At 36.5% G+C, this 14521-nt stretch overlaps 1 protein-coding gene across 4 annotated transcripts in view; it reads right to left on the bottom strand.

Moving 5' to 3' along the window:
* LOC306868536 (NEDD4-like E3 ubiquitin-protein ligase WWP2) overlaps positions 1-13763 on the bottom strand; it is a 77269-nt gene extending 63506 nt beyond the window's left edge. For 2 of the 4 annotated variants that reach the window (XM_079414752.1, XM_079414754.1), the window contains exons 1-7: positions 13700-13763; positions 12983-13072; positions 8296-8452; positions 7962-8083; positions 6721-6858; positions 1573-1651; positions 664-812 (exon numbers count right to left, since the gene is read on the bottom strand). In XM_079414752.1, coding sequence (XP_079270878.1) covers positions 664-812; positions 1573-1651; positions 6721-6858; positions 7962-8083; positions 8296-8452; positions 12983-13055 — 718 coding nt within the window. In that variant the 5' untranslated portion in view covers positions 13056-13072; positions 13700-13763. The remainder of the gene's footprint in view (positions 1-663; positions 813-1572; positions 1652-6720; positions 6859-7961; positions 8084-8295; positions 8453-12982; positions 13073-13699) is intronic. The other 2 variants (XM_079414751.1, XM_079414753.1) reach the window with 1 other exon arrangement.
* Between the last annotated feature and the right edge of the window lie 758 nt (positions 13764-14521).

Raw genomic sequence — 14521 nt, 5'->3', positions numbered from 1 at the left:
TGGAGTTTCTCTGGCCTTCGGATGGAGATTTACTACTGATCACAGAACCGTGCTTCACTGAGAGATACGCAGGACAATCGCAGCTTCTGCACATTCCTGATTTATCGCCTTTGTGATTTAATTTCGATTAATCGCGCAGCCCTAATACCAAAGCAGAGTGTTTACTAGGCCCTAAGTAGGACGATGTTTATATATTATGCCTAGGGCTGTCAGTTTAACACGTTCAAATGAAACTGAAAAAATACCCTCAAATTAAAGCCGACAGTCTGCAGTTAAAGCACATCTTGTTCGTTTCATGTGAAATCCATTGTGGTGGTGTATAGAGACAAAAATGTTAGAATTGTGTCGATGTCCCAATATTTATGGACCTGACTGTATAAATATATTTAATATATAAACATAACATTTTTCTTAAATATATACATGCATGTGTTTATTTATATATACATAAATATACACAGTACACATGCATATATTATGTAATCAAAAACTTTTATTTTGGATGCGATTAATCGTTTGACAGCACTAGAAAGGACACATTGATTATATAAGGTGATGTGTGCTCATCTCTATCACATTATGTTATGGTCATAATCCATAGCAGCCTGAGTGAGTTTGTATGTTTATAAAGTGTGTGTGTGTGTGTGTGTGTGTGTGTCCGACCTGCATTGCTCAGGCTGTTGATGGCCGTCTTTGAGCTGCGCCGGCATGCATCATCCGCCGCTTCTCCGTTCAGTTCTCCATTCGTGAGAACAGCTCCTCCGATGTCCGCTGGAGAATCTCCACAAGAACCCACAGAATGAGCTAAACTTCTGGAAATGTATGAGAGATTCATATCAGACACTGCGTTGTTACTGTACATATGTGTGACGGTTATTTCTGTGTATTTCCAGTCATGCCTCTGTAAACCCACACACAGTGAATATATTTAATTTTGGGTATGTCCAACATGGGGCAACTATTTTTAGTAAACATCCTGTAACAATCCCACGGAGGGTGCACACAATTTGCTACATTGTCCAAGCAAATCCTATTATTTGGGATCTTAGTAAATCAGGCCTAGACTGACTAGATAATGTTTATGATCAAAATTTGCTTATGAAAAACATTTGCTTGCCAGTCATGATTATTTGGAGCACACTTGAGGGTTTGGCAACTCCTGGTTTGACAGAACTGACCATTTATCCTTTTAATTGTACAATTAAGCAACAGAATTTCTTTAAATATTTCTCTTTTTTTTTATATGCCCACGCATGTTCTCTCAGCACAATTCAATCATAATAAATAATTGTGTGTGCGATGTTCCATACACAGTAACCGTATGCAACAAAAAGCTGATATACTCTACTTTTTTCATTCATTTATTAATTTAATTTAATTATTTAACACTAACCCCTAACACTAACTTGTGATTCTTCAGCCCATTTAGGATATCATGCACAGAAAACAAGGCTGTGTTTACCAGGCCATTAGAGAGACAGAACAACAGAAGACATGAAACAGGAGAAGCAGAAACTACATTATGAGTACTCGGTGATAAACAATGGGAGAAAGAGAGATATTTGTGCTGACCGTGTACGGGGGCTTCTGGTGCTCGGGCTCTCCTCACTACGAGCTCTGTGCAGATTAGACCTGCTCGAGTGAACTCTCTCTGCACAGACCACAAATACACAAAATCATCATTAGGACTGATTCACATACATCTACTCAGTGACCATGCCTTACAGAGGAAAAACCTGTGATGCATTTAAAATGACCTACTTTTCATGACTGCATGATTGATAATTTCACATATTTGTTTACAAAAGCACAAAACCATCTAATGCTGTATTATGCTCCAAAAGGTACAGAGACACCAAAGCACAAATTGGAAAGTTCTGGTCATAGTATTACTTGGAAAACATCCTTGTTGTAAAGCATGAAGTAGTAGTGATCTGCATTCAAATGTGTTGTGTGACACAATATAATAAAATATATTGAGAGCGAGCTGGCAAACATACTATTACTCCCATGCATTTATGAGCTCATTTCTGGTTATATCCAGTTTTCTGCATTTATACCAGTAGATGTCCATGTAATCTATTGCATGTTACTGTCTAAAATCTATTAGTTTAATATTTAAAGGAAGTTCACGTTCATGTCCTTCTAAGGGTCTAAGAAACACCCTCATATTGATCCAAACATGAATGACATCCTTTCTTCCCTGGAGCACAAAAACCTGATGCTTACGAGATGTTTTTTTCATATAAATGTCCATATGTGACCCTGGACCACAAAACCAGTCATAAGGGTCAATTTTTCGAACAGCACAATATTTGTCTGAGATACAACTATTTGAAAATCTGCAAAAAAAAATCTAAATATTGAGAAAATCTCCTTTAAAGTTGTCCAAATGAAGTTCTAAGCAATGCATATTACTAATCAAAAATGAAGTTTTGATCGGCTGAATGGATTCAAAAACAGTAAAACTCAACTGTTTAACTCTAGGGGAGTTGTGAAATGAGCCTATTCTCAAAAACAATGGAGTGTTCCTTTAAGACTGGTTTTGTGCTCCAGGGTAACAAATGACTTTGTGTGCTATATTTCAAGCCTGACCAAGTCATACAATACTTATTAATAAAAAGCCAAGTAATTGACAGAAAATCTTTACCTCCTAGTTAGCTCTCAGACTTGTGATTTGAATAAGAGCACAAGACACAATAGAAACAATGAAATTTCAAAATAATTTTGTCTAACCTGGCTTTTTTTTTTGTTTTGCTCAGTTTCTCACACAAATTTGTTGTTCAGTATATGGGAAAAAATAGGATGAAAATTACACTAAATTTCTCCCTTTTCTGAAAATTGTAGTTTGGACTCCCATGAGGGGGACAACCATGGCTTTAATACTAACGTGCATCTGAAATTGAATTAAATACATTTTGACGCTGCTTGTGTTGTTGCTCTAAATGAATCACGTGTTTGCATTTTCCTTCTGCTTTAAGTAGTTTAACATGAAAGTGTCTGTTAATAAAAGGCTTGAACTTGTAAAACTCAAATGGAGCGGCATTAAACCTTTTATTACAAAAATCACAAGTTACTGTAAGAAAGTTTGAGGCTTAGTAAGTTTGAGCAAATGTTTCTGTTTACTGAATGTGTGTGCCATTCTGTCTTTCCCCAGGTCTGTACACAAAGAGCTGTTTATGAAGTGCAGCGTGTGTTTCAGAAAAAAACTGCCAGGGGAAATGAGGGAAAACATTAAACCAACAAGAGCGACTTCAGAGCGAACAGAGGACCCTAACAGACCTACACACACTCAAGCTTTATCCACCGCTGAAGGTCAAACACAGAGAAAACACACTCCAGATCTGTATGCCGAACGTGGCTATAACCAGAATTTGAGAGGCATCACAAAGCCAGTTGTTGTTCTGGTATGTTGTGAAAGACATTTCACATGTCAAAGGGCCAATATGTGTGTACAATGAGTAACTGAAAGATAAAGTCAGACAAATCACTGAAAAAACTAACAAAATCATGAGCAACAGATTCATCATCTCCAGAACAACAGTCAAGTCCTTCATAGACACATGCATAAGAAGCATTTACACTCAGAGCTTGTATTGGTGTTTATTACAACCTCATGCATGGTTTAAGCAGCTCCAAACAAGTCTATATTTCAAACTTGTGCTTACAAAAGTTACATTTTCACAAATAAATGCAACGCATGCATTCGACCAAAGTCACAGAAACTTCAGAATGACTAAAACTGTATGAGTAGCATATTAAACGTAGGACTGACAATTATATATATATATATATATATATATATATATATATATATATATATATATATATATTATATACACACACACACACACACACACACTAAATTTATATTATATATAAACAAATATTTTATGGATAAATCTAACATATTTTTCCTTGATATATACATGTATGTGTTTGTGTGTGTATTTATATATACATAATAAATATACACAGTAACCACAAACGGTTATTTTGAATGTGATTAATCACGATTAATCATTTTGCAGCCCTTGTAGCTATACAATATCGGTAATATATATTCTCAGCTAGTTTTTTCTCTCATAAATAACAATCTTTGCACATGAAACCCAATAAATAGCAGTAAAATATTTTCCAGTAAATGCACTACATAGACTGATGCTTTCCGTCTTTTACTCAAACTGCTATTGTTGACAGTTGTTTTCATTTTAGCATCTATCCATATTGACAATATTTTTATTTGAGACAGAACGTGGCTGGAACATCTCTGCGAATGTGTCAGAATTAGAAACGTCCGTAAACTAAAGACACAACACGACTGCTACAGACGCAATGCAAAGCACACCTCTGAGAGACGACTGATGCACAGTCATGTTTACAAATGATCTCTAAAAAGAAAAATGCTGTTATTTTCCAGGCTGTATTAGTGAACAGTGTCTTTGCTGCTTATGTACTTGATCTTTTGTTCAAAATATTCAGAAAAAAATGTTTTCCTCCAAAACGAGTACCACAATTACAGGCATGACTAAAAATTTATAACAAATACATTCCCATAAATTTTTTTTGTGTGATTATGAATGAGTGGTGAGACATGACTTCCTCTTTCATTGGGGTATAAATGTGAGTTGACATACAGACCAAGTTCCTCTTCCATTGTGTTGGAGAGCTACACAAATCAGGAAAAGGCTATAAAAAAAAAAAAAAATAGCCAAATTGTTGAATTTTATTGAATTGTTGAGCAATAATTAGGGAGTTCAAATCTATTGGAGATGTTAAGAATCAGCCTAGAAGAGGACAAGTCTTCACTAACACCACACACAGCGTCCTCGACTTGAATGAACGAGTTTCACATAATAATGATTGCATGGTTTATTTGAAAGTGAAAAGTGAAAGTGACGTGACATACGACCAAGTATGGTGACCCATACTCGGAATTAGTGCTCTGCATTTAACCCATCCAGCGTGCACACACACAGCAGTGAACACACACCCCGTGAACACACACACCATGAACACACACCCGGAGCAGTGGGCATTTATGCTGCAGCGCCCGGGGAGCAGTTGGGGGTTCGGTGTCTTGCTCAAGGGCACCTCAGTCGTGGTATTGAGGGTGGAGAGAGCGCTGGACATTCACTCCCCCCACCTACAATCCCTGCCGGCCCGAGACTCGAACCCACAACCTTTGGATCACGAGTCCAACTCTCTAACCATTAGGCCACGACTTCTTATTTGTACTTATGCACAAAAGAGATCCCAGCACATTCACGAAAGATCAAATGGGGGAGGGGGCTGATATTGATTTATATTTGGGAAAAGAAAAAACTTGTTTTATGAAAAGTTAATGAATTGTAAGACAATATTCTTAAAGGTTAAACTCTTGTGAATATGTTGAATGAAAAACCAAGAGAATAAAAAGCAAAGAAAATGTTCCACAGCCTGTTCTGTTCACATTTACCAAGGGAAGAGATATTGGTGTAGGGAACTGTGTGTTTATGCAAGGAATTATTGACAACAGGCTGATAAATCATTGAGAAATAAAGCACAACTGGGCTGGTAATGTGGCCACGAGGGGAAGACTACTTCAAAAATATCAACACTACCACCTCACTACTAAAAAATGTCATGCACCTCATCAGAAGCAAAGACATTTTATTGAAGTAGAGGGGCAGAACTGACTAATCTTTATTGCATGAATTTCTGTGCGCGCACAACGGTCTGCATGTGTGTGTGTGTGTGTGTGTGTGTGAGAGAGTGTGTGAAAGAACATGCTTTGATAGATAATCAGTCATCCTACTGTTAGTGATATTTATTGTCTGTGTTATCTTTTTTTCTCTGTGGAGAAACTTGAATTAAGATCATAATTTCATTTTAAAGCACAGCCACCACAAAATCAGACTTTAGCGCCTCTTTTTACTTTGATATTTAACTTCATAACAAGAAATAGTTTAATAGTTATGATACTGTTTTTGAAATCTAATCTTTGCACAGCTATGGCGGGAAACACTGGCATCTAACAATGCCTTGGAAAAACAGTCAATCTTAAAAACAGTTATTAAATAAGCATGTGTCTTATTCTGTGTCCTAAACTCCTGAAACATTGGTATCTCATATTTTACAGCAGTCAATGCAATTTGGGAAAGAAATCAATCATATCTGTGTATGTGTTTGAAAATAACCAGATGTAACCCCCTTTGTAATCATTAACATTTTCATAAGTAACTGTAATTTAATAACATTTTTCTCCGTATCTGTAACTGTAGTTTACAGTTACATTAAAGTACGTACTTCTGCTACATTGTAACTAGTTACTCCCCGACACCGGCAGTAACAGACTCAATCTAGTAGCCGTGCACTAACTGACACATGGCTGCTTCCCAGAGCAGCTTATTTCCAAGCAAAATGAGCGTGCATGAGTCTAAACAGATCAGGGTTGTGAGTGGTCAGAAAACCCAATGACCTACTGGGTTCTGTTTGCCAGTTGTGAGTACACAGAGGAGAAAAGCTCTCTTGTGAGCTTTCGCTGGGCCTCCTCTGGTCAAATTCGACTCTTTCCATTCCTGCCCCTCTCACCACAACCTCCGCGATTCCTGCGTTTAGTTTAGGTGGAGTCACAGCCAAGGCTTTGCGCACTCATGAATGTACATTTGTTCGTGTGTTCTGTACGTTCTCCGAGCCTTTTCTATGAAGTGTGCATGTGTGTCTGTGAACAGGACTTACTGTCTGGGGCAGCGCTGCCATTGGGCAGAGATCCTAGATCAACAACCAGGCCATCCAGACAGACGTTGAGCTCACCTCCTGCTACAACCGAGCCTTTGTTCTCTGTCTGTAGAACCAGACTGAGCTGAACATTCTCCACTGCCAGTCAAAGAGAAACAGAGAGAGAGAGAGAGAGAGAGAGCTCTAGTGACAGCAAACACATTCGCTTTTCAGTCTGTTAAAACCTACATTTCATTTACATTCATGACATTTCATTTGACCGATTCTTGGTTTTGGCAACACACTCATTAGTTCACATTTTGCGTTTTAAAATAGCAGGGTAGAAGTGGTTTGGGGGAGAGCTCAGCTGTTCATTTCAATCTATCCCACATTAGAACATGCGCTGACATAATAATTAATAACTGCTGTCGGAAACTTATACAAGAACAGCAAACACTATGTCTTTATCTTCTTAGGGAAGCGTTAAAGAATCACAATTTACCCTCATTTCCTGTTTGAATTTCTTCCATGGAACAAAAAGGACATTACACGCATCCTGTCTTGTAAAAAAAAACTGTCTAATGGTAAAACTTCAAGAATTTTCCTAAACAATGTGAAGGAGACAGCTGACTCAGAAACAACTTGACCAAAAAAAAACTGACTAACATTGTGGAGTGACGCAGCTCAAAGTCAAACCTCAAAAGCTTTCAGGAAAAACACTGCACTGAGCTGAAGGGAACATGTGGTAAGTTTGAACAGACTTTGTCAAAAGACCCAGCACTGTGAGAGAATTAATTACAGGAGGTCACATGTTTTCAGTCAGAGCCTTTTCCCCTTCTAGTATAAAACATTCAAAACTGAACTGTGATCAGCAAAGATCTGAACCTTAATATTAGGGCTGGGAAAAACTACTTGTTGATTTCTGTGATGTTTGTCGTTAAACACATTCAAATAATTAACACAGCTTTCCTATTATAGAGTTCAGTCAGGGTAGCGCCGTCTTTAGTGTTCGACAGGAATGAAAACGAGGCTCGAGTGACACAACTAAAAAAAAAAAAAAAAAATTTGAGTAAACAAAACCCTAAAAACATTTTTGAAAGTTGTTAGTTGTGATCCTTTGCACAGCCTTTTTTTCAAACAACAAACGGAGCTAATATACACTCACGGTATGCTGTAATACTACCCAAAACTCATATACCTGCATCTCTGATGGTATTATCATCTATGTTTTGTCTGTGTGTGTGTGTCTGTGATGAACTTACTCTTGCCATCATGCGTTCGTAGAGTGTCCAGTAAGTCAATGGTGGCACTGCCCAGAAGTTCCTTCCTCAAAGTGTGACAACTCCACAACTTCAGATCCAAACGACTCTGAGGAGTCACGTTTCTGTACAAACAAAAGAAGAAAAATGTGAACATACAGTATGTGAATAAAAGTCACCCAGAACTGACATTGCTTTTTAAAAAAAGATTTTTAGAGATTGTTTTATTGACTGTTTTTACTTGGTTACTGATGAATGATTCAGTAGTTTTAAGTCATTTGAAATTAAATAATAACCCTTATACACTGTATATAATCTCAGTCACATAATGGCTTACAGGGTGAGGTCTTCATTCCACTGCAGCTCTAGGTGTCCAGTGCGTTTGCCTGTTTTCTTCGTTTCGCTGGTCAGGCCGTCAGCGGTCACCTCCACAAACGAACTCAAACGAGAGTGACGATTGGGCAGTTTAGGAGACTGAGGCTTAGCAGACAACACTGAACAGAAAAACAACAAACTCTTTCAACTCTTAAACATTCTGGAATAGAAGTTTTGCCAAATTTAAATGAGAAGCAGTACATTGTATTTTTGGCCATTACAGAGTTATACATCCCATAATATCATATTTACAATCAAAATGAACAAGAAGTAACAGTAATAACATCCAGTGAAGGCCCTGGCATTTTGGGGGCCTTAAGCTAATTTTCTAAATGGGTCCTTTTTCACCTTATTGCAAAGTCTTACTCGGTATATTTGAACTGAACTGAGCTGGACGATGAAAGCACTGAATGAATGATGAACTGTGTTTACTGTTCTGCATTATTACACACTATTTTTCCTATTGAATACTGTGAAGATACTTTGACAATCTGTATTCTTAAAAGCGCTATATAAATAAAGCTGGCTTATATTTATCTTTGAAGACATTTATTTCTGAAGCAAACTAACATAAGATTTTAACCATTGCTTTTAGAGAAATGTGAGACTGCAGCTTTTAATGCAATAAAACAATACACAATAATGTATGAAGTAAACAAATGTTACAAAAATGGTTAAAGTGCCAATGAACAACTATAACGAACAATAAAAAAAGAATCACTATCTAGATATTAATCTGGACTACAACATGCCAGTCCAGAAATGATATGTAAAAACATGGCTGTTTTTTATCTTAAAGATACAGAAAGCTGTGCAGCATTGCTCTGTGTACAGGGGCAACCATAAATACGGGGATAATTGGGTAACCGCAGTATTTCTGCTAAATCTATAAGAGCCTCCTACTGTCACCGAGAGTGAATCTGCATCTTCATTCAGCCCATCTGCTGTTTTGTTCAGACCAATGCAAAGCTACATTAATGTAAAACTCACACACAGCATACACGCAAGTGTTTTATTTTAACCAGTTGATGGGAAAGAAGCTAATGTTTTATGTGATATGTTTTATTTGAATTATTCACGGTATTTTGAAGTGTCCTATAATAACAACCCTATGTTCTTTGCTGCAGTATACAGAAAGGTGACCGTGGCATTGGCACAGCATCTTCAAATCACAGCACAGATAATAAACGATGCAGTAGCCGCTATTTCAACAAATGTGTATCATCCTAATTCAACTACCTTGCTTCTTTCTTTCATCATTTTCTGCACCAGACTGATAGCGCTATCTCTTAGGGGTGTGAGAAATTACAAAAATGTTGCCAATATTTGCCACCTTAAATTGATTTCCTGGGGCATTTTTATCTTTATAAGGGCATTTTTTCGAATCTTATTAAATCTATGCAATATCATTACTTATTTATGGTTACATTTAATCAATGTATTAAAATAGAACGATGAGATGTTTCCAATCAAATCAGTATCAACAAAATCCATTTGTATACTGCAGAAGTGGCACAGAAGCTAAAGCAGCATTTAGATCCATTTACACTGCAATCACAATCGCTTATTCAATTGTTGAATAAGCGACCAAATAAATTGTACCAAACAATGACATGATCAAATAGAGGCGCGCGCTAATGCAGCAAACATTTCGGCAGTGTGGAAGCATTAAAAACTGCATAAAACTGTTGAAAAAATCATTACAAGCACCGACAGCAAGAGACTGTTTAGCGCTGCATCGCATGTCTCTGATGAGAAGAGTTACTGTGATGACTGAAATCACCAAATAGTAAAGAAACTGCAGAATGTTATGTTTTTTAATACACGCATGAATTACATGCATTCAAACAGCACTGCACAAGCTCGTTAGCCAGGGTTCAAAGGTCAAAGCTCGAGGAAAATCTGAGCTGAAACAGTGTTACTCGTCAGCTGCTCAGTAACATTTGTTAAAGGCTTGAATGTGACAATGTGTTACGTGCAACAAACAACATCTCAAATTCACAATGAGAATCATTTATAAATCTGCTGTTGTCAACAAAACACACTGAGATCTTCCTGCGGGTTTCCACCAAAATAAAAGCTCTCAACATTCATAAATGTTTGTTGTAATTTTACTGTTGTTCTGTAAAATAGAATTAAAATGTAAGACAACAATAATGATAATAATAATTACAACAGCTATATTAATACATTTATTATAACATTTACAGAGTGTTCAAATCTGTAATAGATCTGTGGGATCTGAAATATTTCTGTTTTAAAATAATTCTCTTCTGCTCAGCAAGGCTGCCTTTAATTGTACAGTAAAACAAATACATGTCTGATTCAAGAAGGGGGTCTCAAAAATGGCCAAAAATATTATTTTACCAACTTAATAATTTTAAGTTAAATTCTGCTTCGTTGGTATAATGCCTGCTAGAATGTTAAAACATGTTCAGTGTAAAGTAAATATTTTTAAATTGTTGTTTTGAAATAGATATTTTCTTTGAAAAGCAAGACAAAACAATAAAAAGTATTTCATTTAAGCAATGGTGAAAACTATTTTGCTAAATATATGGGGGGAAAAAACACATTTGGTATTCGACCTTTGGCCCAGTGTTTCATTTTGGAAATATAACTGATATTTCCTACTGACACACTACAGCAAAAGATAGAAATAACCACTTAAAACCATCTTTAGCTGCTGAAAATACTAGTGTACTAATCATTTTGGCCACCACTGTATATATTCCACTCAAAGGGCATTAAAGTGTGCGAGATGTGAATTTAAACTGTATTTATTTACAGAGGTATATTATGTCACACTTCCCTAGTAAGTTTCATCTGTGTGTGAAGATGGTGCAAGTGCAAATCCATGAATGAATGTTCCCAAGTGAAATAAACTTCAACGGATTTACCCTGCTCAGGGATCAATGAACACTGTGTAGGAACCGTGTCAATCGGAACAGAGTTCATGCACGGAGCTCTCTTCTAACGAGCTGGTTATCTGAATCAGGTGTGTTAAATAAGAGAGACATGGGCTGTGTTCGAAATGCCATACTATCATACTACTCTTACTATTTCTGCTGTATCCAGTATGCATGCTGTGCATAGTATGCAAATTTTCTGTATGCATGGAATACACAGATGACCTACAATATTTGCCAGAATCTGCTAAATATAACTCAAGTATACTGAAATCAGTACAGAAGCTGTGTTCGGACTCCTACTATATTACAGTATGCTGTGTGTATACTGTGAATATGCATCTGATGTATGCATCTGAATACACTGCATGGGACACTGTTTCCCAGAATGCAAAGCGCTGAACTGGAGGCGGGGAGTAGTAATTATAAATTTAACACTTTTGTATGTACATATCTACATGTAAAGTACAAACTATCAATGTATATCTAAAAACAATACCGTTAGTAGGTCATAAATTGTACTTTAATATAATATATACATAACATATATAAATCAAAATAATATTTCCGTTATGCAAACACAATTCAATTCCGAAGTAAAGCAGCTCTAAAAAGAACCGGAGTGTACATCTAAGGACAACAGATCAATTTGTTGGCAGAGGCTATTTACATGAACTCCACCCACAAATGCCTGATAAACAGCACGACAAAAGATGTGTTTTTCTGTGATATCAGTGGCGCAGTGAGTAATTAATACGTGAGCCTGTGTGCTTTTGACGCGAGTGACCCGATATCTAGTCCACCTTTTGTGGAACTCGTGCATCACATATCACATCAGAAAGGCATTTATTGTCAATAAAAAATTAAGTGAATATTTGAAAAGTGGAAATAAAACACCTCATTAATAATACGTTATTAGGCATGCTTAGCTGTCGGTGTAGGGAGGTTTGTCCCAATAAAGTGGCATTTATCTAATAAAATTTATAAGCATTACAGTTTACACTTAATATGTTATTGCATGCCGTTTTATAATGTACTACAATACTGAAGTATAGATATCTGGCACCTAACTACTATTAAACACGCCTGTTGCTAAAGCTTCTATTTTAGCGTAAACTATTTATTTGCACTTAGTGTAACTAGAATAGATCACTGTTCCCACTTAGTGTAACTGCCAAAAATATCATCGTTCAGTTAAAGACAGCTCAGTGTTGATTCAGTTTAGTTCAACAGGTTGTTTGAAACTCTTTTTTCCACATCGTCTCAGTTTATTACGTGAACATAACAAAAGATGTGATCAGAAATCAATCAGGAAAAAAGGCATTGCATGCAAATTTTTACGTCATAACATGTAAATAGCAAAAACTTCACTTGCAAATTGATATTTTTAATGATCATTGTAGTCGCAGTATGCAGTGTGTCCTGGGCAATGAGCAGTAAGCAAGTATGCCATTTCAAACACCGCCATGCTAAATTAAATTATAACAACAATTAAATAAAGACCATCAAGATGCCAGGAAAGACGTACACCTTGGATTCCTGTAAAGATATTCAGTCAAACTGGAAATGTGAGTGAATGTGTCCTGCATGATCTAGCAGCGATGAAGTTATTATTCAGTGCACATCACCCTCTAGAGGAAGCACAGCGCAGTGCAAAAACACATGCATCACATCAGATGCAGATGAATCAATCACAGTACTGATGATCCATGGCACTGGATCAAAACAGGCTGCTTTTCCTACCTTTCAAGGTCAGCTGGGATTTCTCTGTGGCCTGAGAGCTGGCAGACTGAGACACACTGGCAGCTGCCATCATCACTTCACATCACAGCCCTAAACACACACATCATCATCATCATCATCTCCAATAACACTCATATTTACTCAGCCACTGTATCTCATGATCAGAGGATAATAAGATCTTCATTGTGAGCATTCAAACTCAGCAGTGCTCTTCTGAAGCACAGACACATATTACAGATCAAATCCGGAAGATTTGACACAATCTGTGAAGGAATCAGAAGACAAATGCTGAGCAAGATAAGGATAGATGTGTGTCATAATGATCCCGGTCTGACAGCTTCAAAGGTTGTGGTTCTGATGAGTAACTTAGACACAAACAAACAGCAATAATATAACAATATAGCAATAACCCACGGTATACAGCAGGGTCAGCTGATCATAACATCACATTTATATTCGCCTCAGATTTAGACACATGAAAGACTCAACGGGAGGTCATTTCTGCAGTTATTTAACATTTATAATCATTGCTAATTTTAAGTTTGATTTCTGATGATAGGTGAGTGACGATGTTTGGCTAGCTACACATCATTTTTAGATCAAAAGTCACAATATAGATGAAATCGTCAAGAAGAACGCTTAATAGAAGCGGACAGACTTATATGTGATGTAACCGCTTATCTGTTTATAATAACACAAAAATGTTTTGATCTCTACCTTTTATCTGCCGAGAGACTGTGAAGCGCTAACTGTCATTTCCGCTTTAATGTCAGGGTCATGTGACTCACAAACCAGCGCCGCGGTGGATCATGGGAGCGGATACTCTGATATTATTATTATTTTATTTTTGCAACTATAACAGCCGAGATAAGATTCTCTATGACTTCATTTGGAAAAGAAAAACTCACTACTTACGAAAAGATATTTTAAATAATAGTAAAGACCTCAAAGAGGTATTTAAAATAAAATGGATAATCGAGTACATTAAAAATAAAGATACTGTGTGGCATATATTCCCCAATTTTATATTCAACTCTTTGGGTGGTATTAATTTTCTTTTAAAATGTAATTTTTCAGTTGATAAATCAGATTCATAAGCAGGCACTGCTTATAAGCACACTTCGGTATTTTCTGTGGAATAATAGAGATATCTTGTATAAAACAAATCTATCTTTAATCAGTCTTGGTATGACAGTGGAATATATTTACCGTTAATCAGTTGTTTAATGAACATGGTTTGCTTATGTCATACTCAGAAACCAAAAGCTGTTATTTTTGATGAAATTTCAAGTAAAGTTGTTTCATTATTACGTAATTCTGCACACTACATTAATGCTGACCAACAGCCATTGAATTGTGATATAATACTTATTGGTGATATTAATATTGTTAAAGATAAATGCAGTAATAATATATTAGAAATGTGTTAAAGAAGAAGTTTGTGGCATGCTCAACAGTCTTTTGGTCATCTAAATATGACAACATTGAGTGGAAGAAAGTATGGTCAATAACAAACAAGTTTTTCATCAGTAATAAAGT

The sequence above is a fragment of the Barbus barbus genome, assembly GCF_936440315.1.
Source record: "Barbus barbus genome assembly, chromosome: 50".
NCBI lineage: Eukaryota > Metazoa > Chordata > Actinopteri > Cypriniformes > Cyprinidae > Barbus > Barbus barbus.
This window is presented reverse-complemented; position numbering and strand designations above follow the sequence as displayed.